The following is a 15,432-nucleotide window of genomic DNA, read 5'->3' on the forward strand; positions in this document are numbered from 1 at the left end:
TGCATAAGGTTTGTTGACACAGGGATCCTTCAACAGTAACTCATATTCTTTCACTGGGAATAATAAGCATCTCAATTAGTGAACTAGTTAATAACTGCACGGTTAGCGAGGACAGCAGAGGCATTTCTGTGTATGTGGAAGCAGAGTGTTCAGTGTCCACATGGTCTAAAGCAGACAAAAAAAAAAAAAAAAAAAAAAGGCTTGAAAGCCTCCCTGCAGCCTCCCTCCTTGCGAGCTGCCCCTCCAGCTTCTCCAAGACGAGGAGGCAGGATGTTTTTATTCCCTACGGGGCCATTCTCCCTGGCTTTCTCCCGGGAGCCGGGCACAGCCGGCAGCCCCAGGGGAGCGGAGTTTGGGGGCGAGGGCTGGCGGAGCTGATGTCAGCGCCGGGCGGCGGGAGCGATTGGGCTGCGGGAGACTTTGCAGCAGCAAATCCGCCCCCCTCGCCCCCCCCTCCCACCCCCGCACCATCGGCTTCAAAGCGGCCGGTGCCCGGCAACTCGCAGAGGTGCAAAAAGTGGGCGCGGGGCCGGCAGAGCCGCGGCGGCGCCCCCGGGCATCGCCCCGGCCGGGCCCGGCACGTCGGGGCGGAGGCGCGACCCCTGCGCGGCGGCAGCGCCGAGGAGCCCGGGCACAGCCCCGGCACAGCCCCGGCACAGCCCCGCCGGGCCGACCCACCGCCCTATAAAAGCCGCCTCCAGAGCGAGGAGAAACTCCGCGGGAGGAGAGCACGTTGGCGCGGTGCTGCTCGCTGAGGTACCGGCATGACATCCGTCCTGGGCAGCGGCAGGGCGTCGGGAGGGCCGAGCGGGCAGCTGAGATGCAAGTCCAAGAGAAGGAGGAGGAGGAGATCAAAGAGGAAAGGTAAGAGAGATGTAATTTTCTTCTTGTTTTCTTTTCCCGCTCTGTCCGCCTGCCATCTGCACAGCAGCTCGCAGCTCCATTGTCAGCGCCCGGCGCTCGGCGGCACCAGCCCCGCGCTGCCCCGACGGCCGCGGCGGGCCGGGCCGTGCCGTGCTCGGGGCCCGCCGCCTCCCGCCCGGCCCCGAGCCCGCGGGCAGCAGGTGCCGCTGCCCGGGCGGAGCCCCCGCGGCTGTCGCTACCGCTTCTGTCCTCTTCTAGACGGGGTCCGCCAAGTTTTTCTGTCTCGGTGCTGTTCCCCGTCCGTGAGCGAGCCCTGGTTAGGAAGGCGCTAATTGCCGTAAGCAGGAAAAGTGAAGCTACAGGATGTCATTGCGAGCAGGGAATGTGCCCTAGATAACAGCTCTTCGCAAGGCTGTCTTGCTTTCTCCTGTAGAGGGGAAGACACACTACCGCTTGATTTTTGATGTTTTGCCTGAAAAAGACGAAGTTAACCGGCTGTGAGCATTTTAAAGTAAAATAAACTGATACGAGGAGCAGAGTGCCAGAGATGCCCAGCTGCAAGGCAGTCAACTGCAGAGATGCGAAGTCCGAGTGTTTATCCAAGCAGTAAATATAATCTAACATGTAATTATGATCTCTATGTGGTACTCACACAAGTTTTACTCGGCGCTCAAGCTGATGCTTTGGATACACTGTTTCTCCTTCAGAGTCTAGGAAACCTAATTTATAGGTGCCATTAGCTGTCTCTTAATTATTGATTATGTTGAAGTCAGTAATTGCAGTATTTGATAACTTTTTAAGAAGGTGTTGAAAGCAGATTTTGGATAGTAGCTGATAAAAATGGGCCAAATGCTAAATGCAAGGCTGTGTCATTTGATTGTCATTTGTCACTATTTTTACTTTCATCTGTTAACTCTGTATTCAAAATCATAGTAACAAATAGTGACCTGCACACAAATAGAAACAACAGGCGTGCAGATATATCAGGGCTTCGAGCAGGTGTGCAACCTCAACTTGTTACTCTGGGTTTTTAGCAGGTTATAACACCTGGTGAGAAAGGCTGCCTTTTACTTGGCATTACAGAATAAATTTTCAAACTCTCAGAAAGGAGCGTCTGCGTACTCCGTACCCTTTAAATTTCCCTGTAATCAGATAGTGCTCTGCAGACTTTTTTTGGTTGATTTGTTCTGGAAAAACTGTTTTTCTATGGAAATGCAATTTAGCCTAGCCTTAGTGACCTGTACTTGGCCAGGAGAAAAGAGTAAACCATTAATCTATGCAGAGGAGAAAAGGTACTTAGTTTAATTTTGTTTTTAAGAGCTGACAAAAGTTAGGGTCTTTCAATAAGACTTTTCTGATGCATCCTTTTTTGCTTTGTTTTGCCAAAACAACTGGAAGTTGAATGTCTTAAAATAAACAAACATGAAAACTTGCTCAACAGTAACTTGGTAGCTGACAGCTATTTGCAGAATGCACAGCTGGAGGTGAATCGCATTCTAGAAAGTGCTTAACTGGCCAGCATCAATAGGATGTGAACTTGAAGTGTTCATTTTTATTCTTCCAAATGTGCTATTTGTAACCACTTTTCAAATAATGTAGTTGGTTGGTATACTGATCACAGACTTGTGTCCGTATGATTTTGATTTTCTTTTCTTTGTAACTACAGTATGCATTCAAAAAAATACACATTCCTGTAAAATCATGCTGGCCAAAACATTCCTGTGACTTTAAGCATGCCCTGTATAAAATTCTGTTTGGATTTTACTGTTATGATATTTTATTTTTATTTACTGACCATCCTTTTTTCTTTTATTTTTATCTCATAAAGATGTGTTGCTTATCAAACAGACTATGCAGGAAACTAGTTAAGAAAGTGTTCATTAGGCTATTAAATTACTATTTTTTAATGAGAATTACTGTTGGCTCCACTGTTTTGCTGGTTTAATCTGTTTAATAGATTGTGAGAAAGTCTTTGCAGAGAGTTAGAGCAAAGACACTTGATTTGAACTATGCTCCAGCACATATTTTGTTGTTTATAGCAGGAATGCTTTTAGTAGCCACTTTAAAGTGCGTAACTACACACATGTTTACACATCCATACACAGGAATACCTATGAACACAAGGAGGCAAAAACATTCACTGTAGTCTTAAATTTAAATTGAGTATTAGACAAAGTAAGAAAATTAATTTATCTATCACATTCCCAGTCTTTACAGAAATGGACTCAAAAAATTATTTATACAACTTACTATATTTGTGCTGTGCTTAAAACCAGGTTGAGACATTGCTTAATATAATATCTAGGAATGTACAGCAGCAGAAACAGTTATTATTCTGTATTTAGCAGTGTTGCTTATCTCTTCTGTTTTACTTTCCATGTTTTCAGTCATCTTTTTGCTCTGGTTAGTGTGAATTATAAATTTGTGTATTTGGGTATAGCACTTCATTTCTTTTTCACCTGGATGCGCTGTTTTAGGAGTTTCCTGGGGGCAGAAAGCAAGTTCAAGCAAGGAAAGCAAACAGCACGCTCTGAATAAATGAATTTCCTTGTGCGTTTGGCCTAAAAAAAATACAAAACACATGCAATAAGGGTCAGAGAGCAAATATCCATATATGCAAATCAAGCACTGAAAAGTGTAGGACACTGAAAATTATTCCCATGTACAATATTATCATCCAGTAATTAATTTGCATGCATCTTATTTTCATGCTTATGAAATCCAGCAGCCTTTTCAGTAAGAAGATCCTGCCTTAACAATAAATGTCTGTGCAGTGAATATCATATTGCAAACCTAGACTTAGGGTGGTTTTATTCAGTTTTACACTCTGTGCAGAATGTGTATTAAAAAGTTAAAATATGGATACTTAGACCTATTTGTTAAATTAGTAAAGGTAGAAATATTTTCATTGTCATTTAAAACACTGTGATAACTCTCAGTGGGAAGTAAATATCTTAATTTTTCAAAGATCTAATTAAAAATAAATGTGGATGCTTGACAGATTATCTGCATACTAATTTCATGTGGTAGCAGTAGTAGATATTTTATATTTCTCTCTGTTTGCTTGGTTTTGAGTTGTTAGGGTTTTTTTTTTAATTGGTGTGTATAAAATGACCAGAGAAGAGAAGATTATGCCTATTGATTTGGAAAAATAATTTGAAATTTTTCAGGTTTTATAGGCGTTTACAGTGTTTGCGGGTTCTTGTGTCTTCTTAGGACTCTAGAATATGGCAGAGTACTGGCAGAACTCAGCACAGCTTGTACCCATTTTGTAGCCTGTGGTATAGATTTTGAAAAGAAGGCTTGTTTTCGCAGATAAGTCATTACAAGTAGACCAAACAAAAGCAGAGTTGCCATTTACTGATAAAACTAAAGAGGCCACACTTCAGCAGCCTCCAGCAACTTCAACACACAGAAAGTAAGTATGAAATAGGGGATCGGATAGATAACCCTTCTGAGTTATCTTCCAGTGTAAGGCAACAATTAAGACCCCTTATTTGCAATGCCATTTATAGGGCTACTGAGCAAAGTTAATTACTGGAAGCAGGAGGGCATCAGGTATCCCTGATGTGGTAGAAAGCCATGGCCAGAGTCGCTGCTGATACAATGGGGCATGAAATAAAAGTTGACAGTATAAACTAAATAAGGGCAGCAAGTGGGTGAGAGAGGCAAAATGATTGTGAAATGAAATTCCATGAAAAATTAATGAAATAGAAAGATTGTGCTGAAGATGAAGGGAGGAAACCAGCTTGGTTCTTCATCATCCTGCAGTGCCAAAGTAATAAATGAGCGTGTTTCATCTTGGCGAGGTTCAGGGACACAACTCCTTCCCCACAAAAGGATTGTGTTGTTCTTCACGACGTGTTCCGCTTATCTCGTGCCCTGACAGCTCGAGACGAAGGCAATGGATTTGGTGATAAAATTAAATTGATTAAACCTTTATCCATCATCTAATTTGGTAGCTTTCTTTTTTCTTTTCTTTTTTACTATTACCTCCAATTTCTAGTGATCCGTGTAATGACAGCAATTTGAGATAGCATCAAGGACATTAGCTACGATGACTGAACTTAAATTTAGAATAAAAATATGGGATTCATGAGTCCATATCTAAATAGCAGACGATTAGGTTATAGCAGAGTTGTAACTTCCTAGCAACAGCATGTAATTGTGAGGACAATAGGATGGTGTATTTTACTTTCAAAGAGAACAGCATGTAATTGTGAGGACAATAGAATGGTTTATTTTACTTTCAAAGAGAACAAAATACTTCAACTTTATCTTGAAGTATTAATTATGTAAGTAGCAAAAGCACTGGTATGAATATTGACCACGTCTTACATGAGCAATAACGTATTTTGAAATTTTTGCCTTTCTGAACACAGATATTGTCAGATGTTTTGCTTTCCTCAGTGGCAATACACAGGCATATAAAGCTAGTGGCAAGGAATCCTACTGTTGGAAATCACTTCACATTGCTTAAAATTTTGTAGGCTTTCCTTGGTGACTTGCCTAGGAAAATTCTCCCATAAGGTGAGAGCCTTGCTTACAAGTTCCAGTTTAAGAGGTATTAACAGAGTTTTGAAAAATACTTAAAGACAGTCCTTTCTGAAGTGATACCCTAAAATGGAAAATGTTGCACTAAAAATTAAAGGTTAGATGAAATTGCCTTGTGAAATACCAAGTTACTAAAGGTCTGTGCAAACTGTATTCTTAGGTTCCTTTAATGCGTTATAGGTTGGAAAGCCTCAGAAAAGCGAACGTGAGAATATCTGTCTGATCTCTGTTAATTGTACTACTTTTGAATTACTGCTGGCCAATATTGTATAGGTTTTGCGAGTAGTAATGAACGTGAATTGATCCCTGTGTTTACAGCTAACTATCTCTACAACCTTTCAGGCAGTTTACCGTTTTTTCCATGTAAGTGATTAGTTATCCAGACAAAAAAGGCTGATATGCATCAGTAGATAGATCATTCTCAAGGCATCTGTGATGAACTCGACGTCTGCTGTGTAAACCAGCTTGTTTTGCCTGCAAATTATGCAAGTTTCAACAGTAAAACGAAGCGTTTACCTTTCTGCTGTGGCTGACCTTTGTTCCCCGCTGTATGAATTTGAAACGAAGCAGCCAACCCGGAGGAGTTTTAACAGCATATTGTGATATATAACATATTAAAAAGACTGCTTTGTTAACTGGCGGAAGCAGCTTGTCAACCCATACTAATAGGAACCCTCCCTGAGTCATAAAATAGCCAAATTTAATGCCTTAACACAAAGCATTAAATGGATGGAGTTATTGTCGTTCAATCAGTCTCAAATTTCTTGCTTCTTACAGAAGATTTGAAATATGAGGGTGTATTTTTGGACCCTGAATTAACAATACACACTCCGGACTAAGGACTGGACACTGCCATGGCTGGTTTAATGAAAATCTCTGCTAAGCAAAGCGTGATAACAAGGGAAGCACGGAGCAGGGCACAGTGCGTAAAGAGCAGGACAGCTAATACTGAAGATATTACCGTGACATTAATGAATGAAAGGTGTATTTTCACTGAGTATATTCTATTTCGTTCTGGCTGTTCTAGCTCCCAAATGTGTACTAGAAATAGTGAGGATTCAGAGACATATGGCAAAAGGGATTAGAGATGTGTAAAATTTTGGTAGAAGAAAATTGATGAGATTTATATTGTTTACTTCAGAGATAAACATAAGAAAAAATACAGTAAAATCATATTAAAGAAGAAAGATTATAAAGAAGGTAAACAGGCTACTCTAATTTTTTCCTGATTTTTTTATTTACTGAGACAGAGGCCTTTAAGGAAGGAAAATTTCAGCATTTTTAATAGGAGTGGAAGGACTTTTTCTGTTGAGACTGTATGTAGCTGGCCTGGGAATTTTGTTCGTTCAAGGTATGGAAAAACAAAACTTATTTGTAGGGAGTTTGAGGTATTTGATTAGCTCAGCTGAGACTCGCACTACTAAGTTTGATGCTCAATTCAGTGACTGTAGGCTTTGGCTTTGGGTAGGATACATTAAGAAGGATTTCATTTTTTTAATATGAGATATGAATCCTCTTTTTCAGGAAATTATCTGACTCCTGACTTGCTTGGATTAGGTGGAAAGGTGATTTGTAGGCAGTTTAATCGCTGCTGCTCACTGTGAGGCTTTTTGCACTCTGGCGTTTCCCCAGCGGAGGCCGTAGCGTGGCAGCGGTTCAGGAGGCGCCTTTCTGCTCGGCTTCGCGGCGCTGGCGATGCACGTCCCCCTGCCCTGTGCTCCCAAAACCAGCAGCACAGCTGGGAGGAAGGCAGGCACATTTCCCTGGAATTTTCCTGACAGCTTTTTAAGTCGCCTTCCTCTCTGTTCCCACTCAACGCCCTTTGTGGTATATGTAAAAATAGACGGAAATTGAGACTGATTCCTAGTCTCTTACTTTGATTCTGTACTGAGGTTAGGATGATTACAATAAAATTAATTCACCCCCCCTATTTCTTATTCTCTTGAAAAAAAGAAACAAAAGGGTGAAATAAAAGGGGGTGAAAAGAAATTTTACAAACATAAGATGATTTGTTAAGCGGAAAAACCCCACAGGTACTGGCATGACTGCCAGTGCATCATCATCAGATGAGTATTGTGTCATAGGGGATTACCCCTGCAAGCTAATCTGTGTTTTTGAAAGTGTTTCTTCTGGGTTTGGATTTGGTCTCAATGCTAAACCAACTACTGAGTCTGATTTTGGAGCTGTGCCACTTGTGAGTGCAGTTTCTGAACCTGCACAATGCGCTGGTGGCATTTTTTGTGCGAGTCTGGAATGAGGAATGAGCAATAAGTAGATCTCAGCAAAATACTTCATGCTAAAGTGAGACTTTTTTCCCCCCATTTTTTGTTCCTTGCAAGAGAAATGGTGCTCAGAATTATTAACAAAATCACCTTTCTCCAAATGCTAATGAAACATCAGCGTGAAGAGTCAAAGCTGCTGGGAAGTGTGGGAAGAAATAAGTAGAATTTGACAGATATTTTATCTCCATCTTCTTAGGGATTTACACACAACTGATTTTATGCAATTGCTTGCTTCTTGCCACTTCTCAGAGACTGTGAAATAGCTATTTATTCCTTAAATAGTGGGATTTAACAAATGTAAAATGATGGCTTTTAAGCCAACTGTAATAATGTGTTACCTTTGTATAAGGCCTAATTCTGCTGCCCCTACTCAGTAAAATTGAAATTGAAACTTCTCAGTATCAGTCAGGGTTGCAGAACTGTGTTTCTATGTACATATATGTCTGTGCCTTAATATATAGGTACATATATACATTTTTGTGTGAAATACAGTTGTCTAGCTGTTTGAAGTGAATGACTGTAATAAACTCCAGGTTATATGAGACAAAGGGTCTTAAAGCCTGTAGTGTTCAAATTATATGAAGAATATTTATATTCCATTAAAGTATTTTGTTTAGTGATGTAAAAATAAAATACTCTTATATAATTTGTGTTTCTTCACGTTCATCCATCCAGACTGTATGAGTTTGTAATTTTAAAAATGTATGTATAAAATTCTCATTGTATTTGTGTGTGATCTTTCTCTGTGCAATAACAGTCATCTTATAGACAAATCACAAAGGCACAACTGCACAAGGATTGGTTTTTTGTTTTGTTTTTAGAGTGAGAAATAAAGAAATGAAAGACACTTCTTATAAGCCAGAATTTTTAGAATATTTCTATATTCTATATTTGTGCAGGTATGTTTTTGAGTAGCTAAGTAATTCAGCATGGCGAAGTCAGGTGTCTGTGCAGGAACCCATAATACTCATGTCAGGAAACCCCAAACCTTTACCAAAAAGGTGGATTTGTTCTTAAGTCTCTTTGTGTGCTCATCTTTCTCCAGCTGAATCCTACAGAAGGACTAACAGAGCAGAAGCCAACTTTGAGCTCGTGCTCTATATTGCATCCATGCCAGCAGCCCTGCCGCAAACCACCAGACAAAATGCCCAGGGCTTCCTGAACAAAACTTACCCAAAATTAACTTTCATTAGCTGATTTCCAGGTTGTAATTTCCCTTCTTCTTGTCAATCATGAATTGCTATTTACATGTCCATATAAATGGAGATTTTGTGAAGCAGGCTGCAGTGGTCGGCAGTGCCTCATTGTTGAGCAGTGCAGTAATTAAAGTGGAGCTCAGCTCTTGCTGCTTGTGGATTTAGGAGTTTAAAAGAAACAGTACAAAAAGGGAATGTTCTTTAATACCACTGACAGCAGGTTTCTTCCACTTGCAACTGCTTCAAAGATTATTGATTGACCTGTGTTTATCATTTATTTATGCTAAAGCATCTGATGCGTGTCTGTTGTAAAATCTGTTGTTTCTAAAATCAAGATACTTGACTTGTTTGCAATTCATGTTTATAATGATCAGTTTTTAGAGTTGTGTAACAGAGAATTGCTTTCACTGGTGCTGTGCCCACAAATAGGACTTCTTGTGCCTTTAAGTGGAATCCATAAGCACAAGACATTTGATGCTGTGGTTTTTTGGTGGATTTTTTTGTTTATTTCGGTTTTTTTAAATAAAACTGTTTGACTGTGCAAATCTTTTAAATTTCCTACACAAGAAGAGGAATATACAGAGTGTTCAAGGATAAATGTGAAGCATTTCAGTTCTGCTAGAACAAGTCAAAAGCTGGTCATTCTAGGTTAACTTGTACCCTCTTATATTCTTTTAAAAGAAGACTTTATCTATGCATTCATTTTCTTTAAAAAAAAAAAAGAACTTTGAAGTCTTTTCATGTTACAGCACAAAGTGTAAACTGGAAGGTAAAAATGGGCAGTAAGCTACTAACAGGACCAGTTACCAGGAGATGGTTATTTGGTGTCAAAAAAACCTGGGAATTAAAATATATATACAGTTTTTGAGTAGTCAGAAATGAAATAGTCTTTTGCAGTTAGAAGTCTGGTTTGTAACAGAGTTAGTTTAACAGGACACTGCTTTATAGATTGGTTAACCCAGGCACATTTTTAAGCAAGTGATACATTCTGCTTAAATGTGGTAAGAAGCCATAGACAAAGATGTTTTGTGAGATTTTCCTGAAGGCTAGCACTGAATTCCTTATTAAATTTGTGCTTTTATGTTGTAAGGCACATTGGACTATTTTTCCCTGACAATGGTAAGATCATCCTTCTCTTCAGCTAGTTCCAACTCATCCCAGACAGCAAGGATTCTTATTGCCCAGAGTTAATAAAAATGCATCAGTGTAATCATGCTAGGTACACTCTCAAACTACTTATGGAAAGTTATTAACTCTCACAGGCAGACCGGCCGTATTCAGCCAGTTTACAGGAGGGAAATTGAGTCAGAGCAGTTCATCTGTTGCAGAATTAATTAGCAAGAGCTAAGGAACGCAGGAGTGTGTGGCTCCACTTTCAAGTGAGCAAGGAACCTGGCTCTGGTTTGTAGTAGTCCTTGCCGTGGCTGTGTCACAGCTGCAGCTGGATGTCACTGCCGGGATCCTGTCACTGCCGGGGTCCTGTCACTGCCGGGATCTGTCACTGCTGGGATCTGGCACTGCCAGGGTCTGTCACTGCTGGGATCTGTCACTGCCGGGATGTGGCACTGCTGGGGTCCTGTCACTGCCAGGGTCTGTCACTGCTGGGATCTGGCCCTGCCGGGATCTGGCCCTGCCGGGATCAATCAGCTTAAAGATCTGGCCCGGTCCCCGGGAGCTGCCCGTCCCGAGGTGAGCCGTGTGCCCGGCTGCAGGCTGGCAAGGATCTGGCACTGCTGGGATCTGGCCCTGCCAGGATCTGGCACTGCCGGGATCTGTCCTGCCAGGATCTGACCCTGACGGGATCTGACCCTGACGGGATCTGGCCCTGCCGGGATCTGGCCATGCCGTGTGACACGGCGGTCCCCGGGATCTGCCCATCCCAAGGTGAGCCGTGTGCCCGGCTGCAGGCTGGCAGGGATCTGGCACTGCCGGGATCTGGCCCTGCTGGGATGTGGCCCTGCCGGGATCTGTCCTGACAGGATCTGACCCTGCCGGGATCTGGCCCTGCCGGGATCTGGCACTGCCGTGTGATACGGCGGTCCCCGGGATCTGCCCATCTCAAGGTGAGTGGTGTGCCCGGCTGCAGGCTGCAGGGACCTGGCACTGCCGAGATCTGGCCCTGCCAGGATCTGTCACTGCCGGGATCTGTCCTGCCAGGATCTGTCACTGCCGGGGTCCGGCCCTGCCGGGGTCTGGCCCTGCCGGGATCTGGCACTGCTGGGATCTGGCATTGCCGGGGTCTGGCCCTGCCGGGATCTGGCCCTGACGGGATCTGGCCCTGCCGGGGTCCGGCCCTGCCGTGTGACACGGCGGTCCCCGGGATCCGCCCGTCCCGAGGTGAGCGGTGTGCCCGGCTGCCGGCTGGCAGGGCCCCGGCGCTGCCGGGCAGGAGAGGGCAATCCCTGCCTGCAGGGCAGCCTGAGCTGGGCACGGCAAAGCAGTTCTGCCTGCTGCTGGTGGAAAGAAGAGCGCTTCGTGTTTACTTTGTTTTGTGTTTGACAAAGGCGTGGGATCTGGTTCTGCTGTGGTGTTAAATCACATTTGCTCTTCAGCTTCTGTTTCTCCCAGAATGGTTTGTTATAGGTGCTCAGGGTGAGGTTTCTAGGTAGCAAAGTTTACATTTAAAAGGTAACTATTTTTTCATATTATGCAGCACATTGCGGACAAGTCTGCAGAATAACCACAATAACTCCAGTTTTATAATATACATTACTTCCTTCAGGTGCTGCAAGAATTTGCTTATGGAATTCATTGAAACTGTTACAGATTCCTTTTTTATTTAAATGAGATTTATCCTTTTAGATGAATCACTTAATTTCACAAGGATTAAATACTAATTTTTAAATTTCATCACTTTCATTTCCATTAAAATCATAGTGACAGTCCCTACATTTGTACCTTGACTGTAGTTCATCTATTTCATTTATGCACAAGCTCTTCAGAAGACCAAGAGACTATTTCACTTTAGCTAAAACCACTCTAAATTCACTCTAGTCTTTAACAATAATTCTTTGACTAAAGTGTGGCAGATACATCTTAAGATGAAAAAAGAACCAAGCACTCATTTCTGAGTCCGGGAAAATAATTTATAAAGTTTTTAAAAAATTTAAAACTCTATTCCTCATGCATGATTATCTTAGTTTTGCCACAAAACAGTTGTCTCTGAAATTGACTGAAACCAAGCAGCAACAAATTACACTGGTTTGGGTCTTGCAGAGTGCTGTTTTAACAGGAGAATGAATTAAGCATTACAGCAGCCTCTCAATAAAGATAATCACAAATCTTGCAAAAAATCACTCCTTAAATAAACGTGTATGTAACCTTGAAAATCCGCATATGTGCACTTCTTCAATTTCTTTCTTATTTACCAAAACACCCATCTCTTTTCCCCCCTTCTTTTTACTATCTTACTTCCCTTGTTTGTATCCTCACCTGCTGAAGCAGCTGCTGTTCATACAAATTATGAAAAGGAAAGTATATATGAGATTGGTGCCTGGAGAGGCCCAATATATCATCAAAGGTCTTTGGGGTAGCACATGGCCTTGGTTCAGCAAAATCACTTCTTCAGTCATTCCATTGCTGCTCAGAAAAGCAGTAAATAATAAGTAACAAGATCTGCATACAAATGTGCTGGTGCTTAGGTTTCTTCGTGGAATCAGAAATGGGATAAGAAGTAACTATTATTTTGCTAAAGCTTTTCTATGTACAAAAAATATCATAATGCACCTTCTTACAGCATATATTTCTTAGGGCTTGCTCTGTTTTAGCATATCTAAACTGACCTTGCTACCAGTTCCTGAGCTGAGTAGATGTTTCTCTGATGCTGGCACATAAAAATTGCTTCCTGTGATCTTTAGGCAGAAAAGGGAGACAGCAAAAAGTCAAGAGGCTGAGACTATTCTTTTAATGACCATTATAGCAAAAGCAATGTGTGTAGCATAGGGGGGCAGTTTTCTGGGAAGTGGCTTGTTAATCTTGGTTAATTTTACAAACCTTGTTAATCTTGGTTTCCAGTACCTTTCCTGCTGCTGGTTTGCCCCATACCATCGTGTTGGAACTGCTGGTGTCAGGCACACACCTGCCTGCAGGTGCAGTCCCTGGTGCAGGCAGGCAGCTGAATTTCCATCAGCCACTGCCCCTACAGGTGTCAGTGAGTTTGCACATCGTAGAAGAGATGATGACTCACAGAAACCCACATGGCAAAAAGAGGCTTTTTGGTTATGATCAGCTCAGGCTTTGCAGGGAGGTGCAGTACAGGTGGGTTGGCACTCTAAAGGCACCCGGGCATGGGATGCTCTCAGCACACCTTGGGACAAAAGCATGGCTTAAGGATACCACAAAAACATCTCCCTGACCAAATGTAGGAAACCGTTCCCATCGGCCCTTTCTGGCAGACAGCCTGTCTTTGCTGAATGTTGACAACATATTATATAAATTTCTCTGCAACAGCTTGTTTCAGAAACTTTCCCCAGTAATATAGATTAAGATAGAATTTGTTTTGACTGCTGTAATGCATATTCATTAGATAAAAGCCCAGACAATTACTATGATAGTTTCACTAACAGGTGGAGCATGTTTTAGGATTTGTTGGGCATGGGATTTTCTGGAATAATCTCCGACAAATTTGGGGGATTATTTTTGTGATGAAAATAATTTTGTATGGGAAGTGAGAACGTAAGCAGATTTGAAGGTGATTTCATTATGTTTTTGCATTAGTTTGCTCTTAAAATTTTAAATCTAGAATAAGTTCATACTTTGAACAAATGCAGGTCTCTCAGGGCAAGCAATGATCCACACAAATAAATGGTACCTTCGTAATACAGCTTAAAATTGCATACATGGTAGGCAAAGGTATTTCTAACAGGATATCACTTTATTGCATTCATTTTCCAAAACTAGAAAAGAACTAGGAATTATTCTTTTTCTATCTTCACTTGTATCATACCCACTTTCATCCATTAAAGTTATCTATTAATTTCAGTGGAGTAGATAATATTATAGCAAATATGCATCCATCAATGTTGTCGAGAAGTTGCAAATTAAGCACAATTTCCTTTTTTGTTTCCACTAGGAAAAAGAGAAAGATTGAGAGCAGAATCAAGAGGAAGAATATAGGAGCCTAATCCTAGCCTATTACATGGGAATCTGTGCTTTTGAGGAGCACCAGGCCCTGGGGCTTATGGGATCTGCATCTCATAGGACATTCTCATATGGGATGTGACACTGTCTTCAGCACAGATTGGTCTTGGTGATAATTTTGATAGGGATTGGGGTCATGCTAACTGGCACTATCAGGAGTGGATCACTGCCAAATTAGTTTCATGAAGTAAACAAGGAAGTTAAAACTGCACACTCAGGAAAGCACCTTAGTTCATCCCTACAGGACAGTATCAGAATTTAATGCTAAAGGAGGTTTAAAAATACTCTTGCCTAGCACAGAATGTATCAGTCTAGACTCCCCATCTGTTGAATGCCTTGGAAGTATCAGTAGCACTTCAGTAACTGACTTAGGCAGAAATGATCTTGTAAAAATGCTAATAATTTCTCTACGCTGTTTTGTTACGAATGAAACTTCAAAGCTATGAATGCATATGTTTATATTCCATTTCTATTTATGTACTTAAGCACAGACTCTCTTGTACTATGCATATTCATGTGCCAATATGTGCTCCAGCAATGCCTGCATTAATGTACATTCATATTTCTATAAAGGGCTGGACTCAATGGAAGTTTTGTCCTAGGCTTCATAAGGAGCTTGGATCCAACCCTGTATTTTTTTTTAAATAAGCACTGGATCAAATGTCCAGGAATTAATTTAGTTTATAACATTGTCTTTTTGGTGTTGTAGTTGGATTTTGATTCTTAAGCACAAGTTTTTTATGAGCTGCATCATTTTCAGCTGCTTGTGTTGAGATGTTTCTCTGTTGACAGAGCTGCTTCCATACTCCCGTCTCCATCCTCCTTTATCACTCTTATTTTCAGTGTGTTTTAATTGTGCTCTGTAATCCCCTATACCATTATAACTGATTAATTATCAAACCTTCACTTTCAGGCTCTGAATTTTTCTCTTAGGCTCAGACCATTTATAATCTCAGCTGAAAAGGCAAGATTGAACATCTGCCTTGTATTTAATCTCTTTGCATCTTGTACTCATCATGATTATTGTTTATTCTCTATCATAACTGGGGGGTTTAAGGGTGAAATGTTACATTATGCATTATCTGGGCTCTTAGCCTGAAAATAAATCCATGCAGATAGGCCATGGGGAAATACAGAAATCAAGGAGTCCACAACTTGTGGGCTTTTGTAGAATTTTGGACCTCAGATGTCCCTTTTTTTTTTTTTTTAATCAGCTTAAAGAAACTTTGAGTTGAAAAAGACAATGATGAATTGTTTCTTTTGCAGAGCTTGCATCAGTTTATATTCTCACAATTTTCTTTGCAAAGATGTGGGACAGAAATATACACATATCTGTATACTTGCAGTAAGTAAACAAATCCAACATTTTCATTCAGTTCTCAGATGCCAAGATCTGT

At 41.4% G+C, this 15,432-nt stretch overlaps 1 protein-coding gene across 1 annotated transcript in view; it reads left to right on the forward strand.

Moving 5' to 3' along the window:
- The first annotated feature begins 507 nt into the window (after nucleotides 1-507).
- Nucleotides 508-15,432, forward strand: part of ADARB2 (adenosine deaminase RNA specific B2 (inactive)) — a 305,822-nt gene continuing 290,897 nt past the window's right edge. Inside the window, exon 1 of the mRNA XM_039713060.1 lies at nucleotides 508-864. Coding sequence (XP_039568994.1) covers nucleotides 765-864 — 100 coding nt within the window. The 5' untranslated portion in view covers nucleotides 508-764. The remainder of the gene's footprint in view (nucleotides 865-15,432) is intronic.

This window comes from Passer montanus, unplaced genomic scaffold (assembly GCF_014805655.1).
Source record: "Passer montanus isolate IOZ18808 unplaced genomic scaffold, ASM1480565v1 scaffold10, whole genome shotgun sequence".
NCBI lineage: Eukaryota > Metazoa > Chordata > Aves > Passeriformes > Passeridae > Passer > Passer montanus.